Source organism: Mycetomoellerius zeteki, unplaced genomic scaffold (genome assembly GCF_001594055.1).
Source record: "Mycetomoellerius zeteki isolate Tzet28-1 unplaced genomic scaffold, Tzet1.0 scaffold35, whole genome shotgun sequence".
In the NCBI taxonomy this organism is placed as follows: Eukaryota; Metazoa; Arthropoda; class Insecta; order Hymenoptera; family Formicidae; genus Mycetomoellerius; species Mycetomoellerius zeteki.
In genome coordinates this window covers 2,394,954-2,407,104 of record NW_017257338.1, presented here as the reverse complement: position 1 = coordinate 2,407,104, position 12,151 = coordinate 2,394,954, and the positions used below count along the sequence as shown (strand labels likewise).

General features: G+C 35.0%; 1 protein-coding gene and 1 long non-coding RNA gene across 2 annotated transcripts; both read right to left on the bottom strand.

Annotated features, from left to right (window-relative positions):
• Positions 1-294: 294 nt before the first annotated feature.
• LOC108725443 (uncharacterized) lies at positions 295-1,026 on the bottom strand. The gene has a single exon (XM_018452463.1). It carries the CDS (start codon positions 1,024-1,026, stop codon positions 295-297), a length of 732 nt encoding a protein of 243 aa, XP_018307965.1.
• A 4,706-nt stretch (positions 1,027-5,732) lies between these two features.
• Positions 5,733-8,760, bottom strand: LOC108725655 (uncharacterized). The gene is made up of 4 exons (XR_001936760.1): positions 7,927-8,760; positions 7,434-7,716; positions 6,072-6,521; positions 5,733-5,983 (listed from the first exon to the last, which is right to left on the bottom strand). It is a non-coding gene; the product is annotated as an uncharacterized lncRNA (long non-coding RNA).
• Between the last annotated feature and the right edge of the window lie 3,391 nt (positions 8,761-12,151).

The window sequence follows — 12,151 nt, the reverse complement described above, 5'->3', positions numbered from 1 at the left end:
AGAAAATTCAAAATACAAGTTTATTTATCAAAAGTGATATTGTCCCCTTCAAAGTACTCCTCATCGACTGCAACACATTTATGCCAGCGCTTGATCCAGCTCTCGAAACATTTCTGGAACTCTATTGTCGGTATAGCCATCAGAGCCGTCTTCGATTCTTCCATTACCTCCTCTTTCGGCTGTTAAAACGCGTTTCCCGTAGTGGTTTTTTGACTCGATCGAACAGAAAAAAATCGCAGGGAGCCATATCGGGTGAATTCGATGGCTGTTGGATGGTATTCGTTTCGTTCTTGGTCAAAAATTCACGGATAATGATGGCACTGTGCGACGGTGCGTTATCATGATGCAAAATCTACGAGTTGTTTGCCCACAAATCTTTCTTTTTTGACGAATTGCTTCACGCAAACGTCTCATAACGCCCAAATAATACTCCTTATTAACTGTCTGACCTGGCAAAAATTCGTGATGTACAATACCGTTGTAATCCATGAAAACCGTGAGCATCACTTTCTTTTTCGACTGAAAACGACGTGGTTTTTTTGGTCTTGGCTCATTTGGAGCTCTCCATTCACTCGCCTGATGTCTGGATTGCGTGTCGTACTCATAAACCCACGTCTCGTCTCCAGTAATGATGCGTTTGATGAATGTTGGGTCGGATTCAGCCTTGGAAATCATGTCTTTGGCGATGTCAACGCAGTCCCTTTTTTGCATGAAATTCAGTTCCTTCGGGACCAACTTTGCAGCAACACGCCGCAAACCCAAATCATTAACTACAATGTCCTGAACGGATCCATAAGCAATGTTTAAGTCTCCCAGCTTTAAGTCTGCCAGCTCTCTGATAGTTAATTTGCTGTTATTAATCAACATTTCTCTCACTTTATTGATGTTTTCGTCGGTTTTCGATGTCGACGACCTGCCACTGCGTTCGTCATCCTCGACGGATTCACGACCACTTCTGAAGCGTTCATGGCACTCGTAAACAGTTGTTTTCTTTAGAGCATCACTGCCGAAACAGTTTCCCAACATTTCCAAGGTTTTCGCACCATTGAATCCATTTTTAACATAAAATTTAATACAAACTCGTTGTTGCAAATTCAACTCCATTTTTAAAACTAAAAAATCAAAAATACGTGCAGAGGTAGATGTACTCAAGACGGCGTAACTTTTACAAATGTCAAGCTATGGCGATAAAATTTGGTGGAAATGTCAATGATAGATGTGGCAACCTAACCAAAAAAACAGAACTCAAATCAGCTAACTCAGAGCATCACCTGGTGGTAATTCCGGAAACTTTTTGATCAAGGTGGTATATTCTATTTTTTTAAATTGGCAATTATATCACTCGATAGACCAATTCATTTCAGCTTTAAGAATCTGTTTTTTTTTAAATTACAGTACGATAATTTTTGATGACACTGATCTGCAATTCCAGAAATCCCGGGTTCGATTTCTGGCAGAACCAAAAATATTTTTATACGCTCGTATCTCCTCTCGGAAGACAATGGCAAACCAATGAAGGTACTTTTGCCAAGAACACTTCTCTAAAAAAATTTCGTTCGGAATCGACATTAAAATATAAGTCTGTGTATAGCATGCGCATCACAGGTATATGATAGAAAAGTTACCATCTAGGACTTACCTTTTTGTGTGCAGTTAAGTTGACAAACGTTACCGACGATCGGCAACGCGGTGGGATAAGGCACGTTCTTCAAGGCATATAAAAACTTTGCCCGCTGTACTAGCAGAACCAAGAAGAGAGCCGGCAGGCAAAAGAATAGAAAAATGGTCAAAATGGACCATCCTGCCAAAACTTCAGCGATCATATTGGATGTTGCAACTTGTTCAATCGATTGTATTAATACCCCTTCTCAACAAAGCGATCGCAAAACAAAATTTTAGGGGTCAAGAGGGTTAAAGAGATATAAGCACCTTTAGACATGGGTCTAATGATCTCCTCATAGCTTCGAGGGTATCATGGCTGTCAGGACAGAAGAGTTACTGGTCTTGATGTCAAGACCATCTGTGCGTGGTCTTGTATCACATCCTTCTAAAGGTGACTCTGATTTAAACTAAACATGACGGATCTAAACTGGAGAGTCAATAAACATTCCTGATGGAAGGGCAGCAGTTCTGCCCTTCCAGCCATCAGTACTGGACTAGGGCACATGAGATGGATCTCATCAAACGACTTAAGATCAAGATATCACAGGCAGGGCTGCATCAGCTCTAATGGTTATGGTACTGCAATGTAGAAGAGAGAGGGATCTCACTATACTATTTTCTCTCTCACGAACGTTTAATGGAAATGTCTTACAAAGGAATAGTTACGTCAGGCGACCCGATCAACAATCGGCTGCGGATGCGGGCCGAACAGTGTGAACTGGGCCATCAAACATATGGCAGTGAGCAACCAGGCTACATATAGAGCATGGATTAGAAAAGATTGGTGCTTTACTGTAAAAAAAAGCGATATTTCCGGAAGATCACGACGCCTCACACGTGAGGCAAACGACTTAGAAGAAGAATTCATATATAGTTTCTATTCCTAATTGCAAATTCTTTCCAATTTTGATTGTAATTCAATTTTGATATATATTAACCTAATTTGTTAGTTTAAATCCCTTTTGCATTTAGCTGTTAGTTTAAAATAGTATAATTTAACTACACTAGTGTAATTGGTTATTGAAATATATTTTTACTTATCTAAATACATATATTTAAATTTGAATGAATATCTTTAGTGAAACCTTGCCTGAATCCTTCAAACCTTCGTAATCGAACATACGTACAGTTTGTTCCATAAGTGCGTACGGGCTGTTTCTCCTAAAAAAAACACAAAATTGTTAAAAATTTGATTTGAATGCATAATCTATTAATGCAGAGCTGGGATTTAGCTCATTTCGCACATTTTGCACATTTCGGCCGATTTTCAGCTTGGTTTCCTGCCTTTTACCTCACCAACCCGCGCGCAATCTAAATGCCGATCGGGAAATATCGCTTTTTTTTACGGTGAAGCACCACTCTTTTCTAATCCATGCTCTATATGTGGCCTAATTGCTCACTGCCATATGTTTGAAGGCCCAGCGGGTTGGTGAGGTAAGGGGAATGAACCAAGCTGAAAATCGGCTGAAATGTGCAACTAAATTCCAGCTCTGTATTAATGAATTCAATAAATTAAAATGCATTTACTTAGTAAGTTGTCCAATCTCCTTTGTTGTCGAGTATGATCTGACAGCATCGGGGCATGCTTTCCACAAGATTTTCAGCCATTGAGTGCATTTAGTACTACAACCACTCAATGAGCGCTCAGTGAGCGCTTGCATCTGATTGACATATTCCGTTAGAACTAAAAATATAGACCAAACAGATACAAGCGCTCACTGAACGCTCAATGAGCGGTCGTGGTACTGAATGCACCCATTGTCTCAGGAAGAAATCTCCAGATTTTTCGTATATGACGAACGAGTCATATACTTTAAATTAAAAATCTTCTTTTCCCTGAGTTTGACCTTCATGACCTGCACACACATTTTCGATGGGATTGGCATCAGGCGATTGGAAAGGCCAATCTATTGTAGTGATGCTATTTTCACGTTTCCATTCTGTACACGCACGACTTCGGTGTTTTGGGTCATTGTTCTCTTGAAGCACCCATGAACTATTATTTGAGTCAAACTAGAGTCACTCTAGCGAGAGTCGAGACACAAAACCGGAAGGACGCCATGTTTCAGTCTTATCAGAAACGGCTAATAATTCTTATTCTTTTTTAATAAATAATACCTGTCCTCGGAAAAATTAGCCTGGCGTATATAATTATTTTAAGATATTTAATTCAGACCGAAGCGAAAAAACGTCCGCCCCGACGTCACTACCTTGACAAACGTGATACTACATCTATGAAAATTACTCTCACCTATTCGCTTACATTCACTAACATCATGGTGAAAAGATTACATCCATTATGTGCTCAGTTTATAAACGTCTCTCTCTAATTCTCTGCCCTCTCGCTTGCTCGGTGATCGTTCGTAGTCTCATTTTAGTCAACCGTAATTTTTGTCTTCATCGCACGCACATCATTTAGGTTCGATCTCCTTTTATCATATACTATCTAGTATTGTTTTTATTAGATTTTAGTATAAAATCCACTGCACCACCTTCTAATTTTGTATACTTTAATCCTGTAAAAGGGTTTTTTATTCCGTTCAATCAATTCGAAGATTTTTATACGACTGTAATGTAATAATTTGATCACTCCAGCATCCCCTTAACGCATTCGTTGGAGTGAAGAAGCTATAATAGGAATTGAAACACATTTCAGAAATATATACTCAAAATATAACTCTATACTTTTTTTAGAATTTTTCATAAATATGGATTCTGAAATGTTGTAAGATTCGTATAAAAAAATTTGAGATATTTTCTAAACATAAAAAAATTGCTTTACCAAAAATTATTTTTTATGGTAAATGTTTAAGAGAACCTGTCCACCTCAAAATGGCATAAAAATACACTGAATAAATGTATTTTTGCATGAAACGAAAGAATCTGGCAGAAACAAGTGTCGCTCTGCCTCGCGAACCGAGATATTAAGCGTTAAAGTTGACGACTATTCAAATTAGGAAATATGTCACAGCTGCGAAATACTGCGCTGCGAGCATGCGCTGCGGTCAAATTTTCATGCTCTATGGTCACGTTCTTCAAAAACACAAAAGATCAGTGCTTTAAAAACACAAAAGTACCGTTTCAAAAACACAAAAGATCAGTGCTTTAAAAATACAAAAGTACTGTTTCAAAAACAAAAATTAATTGCTTTAAATACACAAATTCACTACTAATGCAAAGAATTTGTGTATTTAAAGCAGTGAATTTGGCGTGTAAAATTTTTATTAGTTTTCATTCTTGGAGTCCAATTATGGGAACTCATCTCATCATTATTAGTTGCGTTCAACAGACTCATGTGTTAAGTCTGCTGAACTCGATCATTGACAACTCTGATGCCATATTGGAGTAAGAAATAATAAAAAATATTTCAATTTAAACAATTTTTTCTCGTTGTCGATATAAACTCCTCACAGACACGTACTAATGCGTATACTTCAATCCTGGATAAGGATTTTCAAATTTGTAAAAGAGGAAAAAAGTAATTGTTATACAATGAAATATAATAAAATTTTTGCGTTAGTCTGTAATACAGACGACTTTAAGATTCCCTTAATTCAAATGAATTTTCTTGAGAATTTCTTAATTTGAAAAAAATTACAGATTATTCTAAACTGCATTTAAAGGTAACACAAAAAAATTAGAGACAATTTACCATCTGGATCAAAAGTTATATATTTCAATAAAAAGTAATATTTTTTAAATTTGTACTCTAATAGAAATATATGAAAATGTATTACAAAATAATGATCTCAATTTTTTTACATAAGTACTATATGAATTAAAAAATATTTATATAAAGTTACATTGAGATGCAGACATTGTTCAGTAAATAAACAAAATATTTATTTGTTATAAGCTAATTGATGAATCTCAATGAAACTTTGCATAAGTCATGTTTAGTACTTAATATATTTATACAAAAAAATTTAGATTTTTATTATTTAAAAAATTTTTGTTTATAACAATAAAACTAATAACAAATAAAATAGATAATCTATAAAAATGTGTTGCTCAATGAAAAGAAAATGTTATGAACACAACTTTCACACAACTTTTGTTTAAGGCGTAAATATTAATATATGTGTTTTATGACTGGAGGACCTCCTTAATTATTAAGTAAATTCTTCTTTCGTGAAATTAGTTTATCAATTCGCTACAAATTGCTTACTCACAGGAACAACGATGACGTGTAACTTGGAATTGATTTGATCCTAACAATTTTTTATTACCCTGTTCTTTGATTAAAAAATATCAAATTATTCTTTTCGAAGATAATATAAACTCAGTGAGCACCTCTTCGCTGCACATACTCTGCCTCTACCTATAAAAGAAATGAAATAAAAAAATTATACTAAAGTATTTATTGCTTTTAATATATATATATATATATACATATATATTGTACATACCGATAGTACTTCAAATTTTATTTCGTTGAATTTTACTTTCACGTACTAGTGGACATCTGATTCAACTTTCTGCGACTCTGTATAATTTATCAATCCTAGCTTTAACGCCTCGACAGTTTTCTCGTAGTCGATCTAACTGCATCTGAAAAGCGGACAATTCCTTGATGTGTCTGTTCTCTAAGTCTTGCTGCATGTCCTGTTTGATTTTATCAATTCCTGCCGCATATTGCTGCACCGAAGTCTCGTCGATATTCAGATTCTTCTCTGCGGCGCTAAGGCGAATTGTTCATTTAAATTATTTATTTGTACTTTGTAATTATTGATTTCGGAGTTTCGTGTTTCTCTCTCCATCTCCAATATTTGTACGTGTTTACGAATGTCTGTCAAGCGCATGTTTAATCAGCGAATTGCCTTTTCCTAATCGTTCATCGTTGTTTCCACAGGCTTAATCTAAAACATTCAAGACAATGTTAGATATTATAATAAGATTACAGTGTCTCTTATAGATAATGCTTCTTCTAAAGATGATGTCAAGTACTCTATCAGATTGTCGCATTGATTTACTATCTTTTCAAGCTTTAACAACTATTTCATATTAGAAAAAAACCAAAACATTACACTATCTAATGCCAATTATATTGTAGTAATATGTGTAAATAAAAAGTATAAGTTATATAAAATAATAATTGAAAAATAATAAAGTTATAGTTATCTAAACTAACACTGAAGTTAAAATTGTAATTATCATCATTATTAAAAGTAAAAATTCAGAATTTATTATTAAATGTATTTAAAAAAATATTAAAATTATTGCGAAGATAAGCCTACATTTTATGACTTATCTAGCGGAAAAAAAAATTTTTACGAAAAAGTATAATACATAGATTGAGACAAGATCTTAGAAATTCTTAATTTTTTGTAGATAAATTCATAGTAGGATGTAGAATGAGATTTGTTTGTTTTAGAAATACTTATAGTTTTTTGTATATATTCATGAGACGCACTCTTATAGCGTTTTCGAGTGGAGTGAGTTTGAATCCGACCCGGTTCGGTTAACCCATATTTGATCCGATAGTATCATAATCGTCCAATCAGAAATCAAAGTAAAGCATGTTACGTCATCGATCCGACTCAGGTTCAAACCCACTCCAGTCGAAACGCTATTAGAGTGATATCGTTTGAGGACAGAGGATTTCTTGGGTTTTCAAACAAATGACGCTATACTCTACGTCCAACTGTAATAAATGTCTATGAAAAACTATGAATTTCTAAGATCTTGTTTTAATCTATATAATTTTTTGTAAAAATTTTTCTGCCAATTAAGATAAAAAATATATTTATAAATAAAGAAAAACGACGTACTTTTTGTGATCAAAAGATACAATATCTATCCCATGTATATTTCTGTCCCGATTTTGCGATGAGTTTGAGACAGTTGTCTCCTCTCGTAAATGATCAATTTCTGCATTTAAGAATCCGATTACAGCTTTTTTCTGCGTAGATTTCTTTCTGCATAGTTCCTTACGCTAGATTTCTTATGCAGCGTGGACTTCTCATTATGCAACAACTCATCGTCGGACAGTTCCACATACTCCATGTTTTCGCTCTTGTCTTTGCTCGATTGTTTTGCTTTATTCTCTTTTAACTGTAACAACAAGATACAGTTACACATATCAGACAACCGGTTATTGTTAATAACAAAAGACAAAATATTCCTAATGCAAAAGAGAACTCTTTATGGTATTTCCTCAAAATTTGCGTGACAAAAACATATGGACATTGTGCCAAACGCAAAAATAATAATATAAACAAACAAGGCCTTGCTCCAATTAAGCAAGCAGCGAGGAACGCTTACCATTTTATCCAGAAACGGCAGTATATAATCCCAAAGGTTTTTGGTATGCTAAAACCAAATCTGTAACCAAAATTGCTCCATCACGTCAGGTTTCTGAGATATTCTAATCCAAAAGTGCCAAAAAAGTCTATTTCAGACATTTTTAGATTAAAATATCTCGTAAACCTGATGTGATGGAGCAATTTTGGTTACGGATTCGAATTCAACATGAAAAAATCTACGAAAATCACCTATGATTATAAATGAGTCAATCAACACAGTAACGCCCCTGGGCACGCCAGCGGCTTTCCCTCTCCACTCTCACTGTCTCGCTCGCTCTCTGCCTCTTTCGTCACCACGTCGTCGCTACATGATTTTTTCAACTTTCCTTGCAGATAAGAAAATGGAATTTGATATTGGGCGATAGATTTCATCATATTCTAAATGAATTTATCGGTTTCAGAAGTTCCATCTCTAGGGTAGAAATCCCCCTATTCCGTGGGCATCCTCCTTTAAATTTAATGCAAATAATATTTTTACTCAATCTTCTGATATTTAAAATATTATCCACTTTGTTAAATAGTCTTTTGCCTAGGCTCACCGGATGAAGATTGCCTATATTTTCGGTCATTGATTCTATACGTACTATAAAAGGTGCACTGCTTTGCCTCGAATATTTATTCCTATTCTTTTGTGTCCAATATTGCAATTAATCTATTAATATTTTCATTATTTCCATCATAGGCATCAATTTGCGAAAAATATTGGAGGGTCACCGAGAAATATTGGGGGGAACACAACAATATCCACTTTTTGTGCGGTGCTTATACTGATAGAAATAAATCGCTGAAATAACTAAAATCTATCAAATTAATGAAGATTTTAACGATTTTAGCGATTTATTTCCACCAAGAGCATCTCAAAAAAAATGGATAATGTTGTGTAGTTGACATCCACTTCTTCAGAAGACTGTAGTGCATAAGGTATTTTGCGGTTACAGGAAAAAGGCCTTCATGTCTTCTTTCAGGTTTCTCTTACGTGTATGTGCAGGAACACTAGGGGTTCCTTCCAGGGGATGTTCGGATTCCCATCTGGGTACTCCCTGGGTATCATGTCAGCCTTGTTGTTTAACAAACGTTAAACAAGGATGACATAACACCCGAGAACACTCTGATAGGAATCAGAACACGCCTCAACAAGCGACTCACAATCAGTACAACACAATAATCATCTCATTCTTGTTTAATATTGGCGAACAGCAAGAATGTAATGATACACTGTGTCACACCGTGTCATCACATCGTCTCTTGTTGAAAGGCACTTTAGGCAGACGACGTGCCAGCGTCACCACTTTTAATTCGCTGCGTCAACGTTGGCTGCGTTCGGGGGAGCGCTATTTGTATCGTTCATCTTCATCGTCCATTAGATGTGAAACAAGGATAGCATGACACAAATAGCGCTGATATCGCGCTTCTCGAAGCGCGTTATGTACAGCGTATGTCATGTGGCCGATGCTTTCTCACAGTTTTGATCGCAGAAATTATTTGCAATTGTTGAAAAACCTTTTGTTAAAAAACAAAAAGGTAAAAATTATTAAGGGGGCATTGCCCCCTCCAATAAAATTGTTGGGGGGGGGGGGGCAAAAGTGGTCTGCCCCTCGTAGTCGGCGCCTATGATTTCGATTCTCTGTTGGATTATAATTATTGACCGTTACGTTAGCTAGGCTCGAAGGAATGTCAGTAGTAGGAGATTGCCTCGAAGAATCTTGCAAATTATTTCCACTTTCATTAATATCAATGATATTTTTACTAGTGTTAACTTCTTTAATTTTCATGATATCAAAAGGTCCAATTGATTTTATTTGCGCTCCGAAATTTTCAGTTTCTTAGAAGTATTGCCCAATTTAGAATTACTGGCTTGTAAATCGATGGAAAGTTCCAAGGTTTGACAATCTTGGTTTTTTTTTTTTTTGTGAGTTAACCTTGGACGCCATTATCAACGCAAAACAAGTGTACCAATAAGATAAATGAGACGAAAATATACAAGAATAAATAAAAAATATAATAGTAAAGAGAAAAAGGGGGGTGACCTAATTATGCAAATATATACAATATAAATATGAACAGAAGTAGAATATAAATTATGGCCGAGATTTCGAATAATAATTAAGATATAAGGAACAAACAATATATATATATATATATTATATACGCAATGAACTAAAATAATTAAGAAGATAAAAGAATAACATACATAGAATATATCACCAAAATTATAACAGAAAAATTTAATCAAGAGCATTTAATAAATTGATAACTCAATATAGTAATTCCAGACGTTATTAAATGTTTAATGGATTTTCAGTCTCAGATTCCACCAGTTCTAAGCAATATCCAGGAGAATAACTTAAGAAAATTATACCATGGCTATATATTTAAAATTTGTTAAATTAATGAAATAAATTATAACGATAAATCATGTTAGAAGAATTTTTGAGAGAGAGAGAGAGAGAGAGAAAATGAATTAATAATATAAACATACTAATAATGAAAATACATATAACAGGTAAAAACTATTAAAGAGGAATTACCTTTAACGAGCAATAATTTATTGGTTAGTAATCCATTTGGATGCAAAATTAATATCCTCTGTTGTATTCAAGCCTAATGCTTTATCTATTTTCTTAATTTTTTAGAAATTGTAAAGAAGATATGATTTTATGAACCAAGAAAAAACATAATATTCAAATTTACATTTTTTTTATCGTAAGCGTATATTATTACTGTCGTTTAAATTGAGTTTTGACTCGCCTCTATTCCGGACGTATGTTTCCAGACATCCATATATTCAAGAACTTGAAGATGGCTGCCGAAATTCCCACGTGGGGCCAATAAGTAATGAGTCCGCCAGATACAGTATTTTCCATTCCACCAACCAGTTATTTCCAAAGCTGTTCAGCAGTATCGAAATAATTCATATTGTACTGATATTCGCGAAGGGAATCTCTCCAACATTATATGCGACGCAATTGAATTCGTATATGCGGCTTATCTTGACGATGGTTCATGGCGGAATCCCAAGAACTGCTTCAGCTTTAGATTTGTTTTCTATTCCTGCACTGGTTGCACTAGTCAAAAAGTGCACACTAAAGCGGTTTCTGTTCCCAAAATAATATCAGCGATCACTGTTTTTTTATTCCAGTGCAACAGAACTTAGTGCACATGCAAGTTTACTGTACTGACTGTACTAGGTCCGGAGTCTACAAGCAGTGCAAGCACAAGCAGAGCTCGGCACGATTTATACTTCTCCGTCGATTTTCGACTCGACTCCGCCTTCCGTTACTCTTCTCACCTCATTACCCCGCGCGCAGTCCAAGTACCAGTTGGTGCCAGTCCTCGTTTAGGAGCGTATGACGTTCATAGACATGAAGGTTGACCCGCTTTGGGCGCTCACGCTGTAAACTTTATTCTATCTTTTTTTTTTTTTTTCGTTCATTACATAATTAAGATAGAATGAAGCAATGCGTAAGATTGAGCGCTTACGCGTTATTTAAAGTTCAACGAAAAGAGAATTATTGCTTGATGAGGAAATCTTAAAAAAATTATGTTGAATAAATTAGCAAATAAATATACATACTTAATCATAAGGATTAAAAATTTACATATTACTTCTTCACATTTCAATGCAAAATAAATCATAATTGTTAACATTTATGAGGCTTTCATTTTTTTTTTTAAAGATACCAGAAAGTTCGCGGGTTATCGCCGTATCCGTTTTTTTTTTTTCGTTCATTACATAATTAAGATAGAATGAATTCATTTATCAACATCCGTTACAAACAGCGTACATAATGCAGTAATGTGTATCGTAATCTTTATGTTATTCTTGTAGATGTCGTGTAAGTACTTACATGTACTTATAAGTACGCGTTTTGCAACAAAATGGATGCGAGTACTTTATAGCTCTAAGGGTATATCCACACAAACTTGCATAGCCACATAAGGGTATATCCACACAGTATTAATCTCAAGCAATGGGTGCGTTCAGCAGACTCAACAGTTTTGCAACCGTTTTATGATTGTCTGCTGAGATAGGACCATTCTTCTAGATCTAAAAGTATGATCCAATTAGCGCGAAGGAAACTTACAATAGTTGCAAAACAAACGTTCTGCTGAACGCACCCAATGTCAAGATGCTAATATAGCTCTCTGATTGGTTCATGCACTAGCTTAAAGCCGGAATCAGA

Bases quoted from the DNA above. Each gene is read 5' to 3' on its own strand.
- LOC108725443 (XM_018452463.1), bottom strand. From the start codon at position 1,026: ATGTTGGGAAACTGTTTCGGCAGTGATGCTCTAAAGAAAACAACTGTT.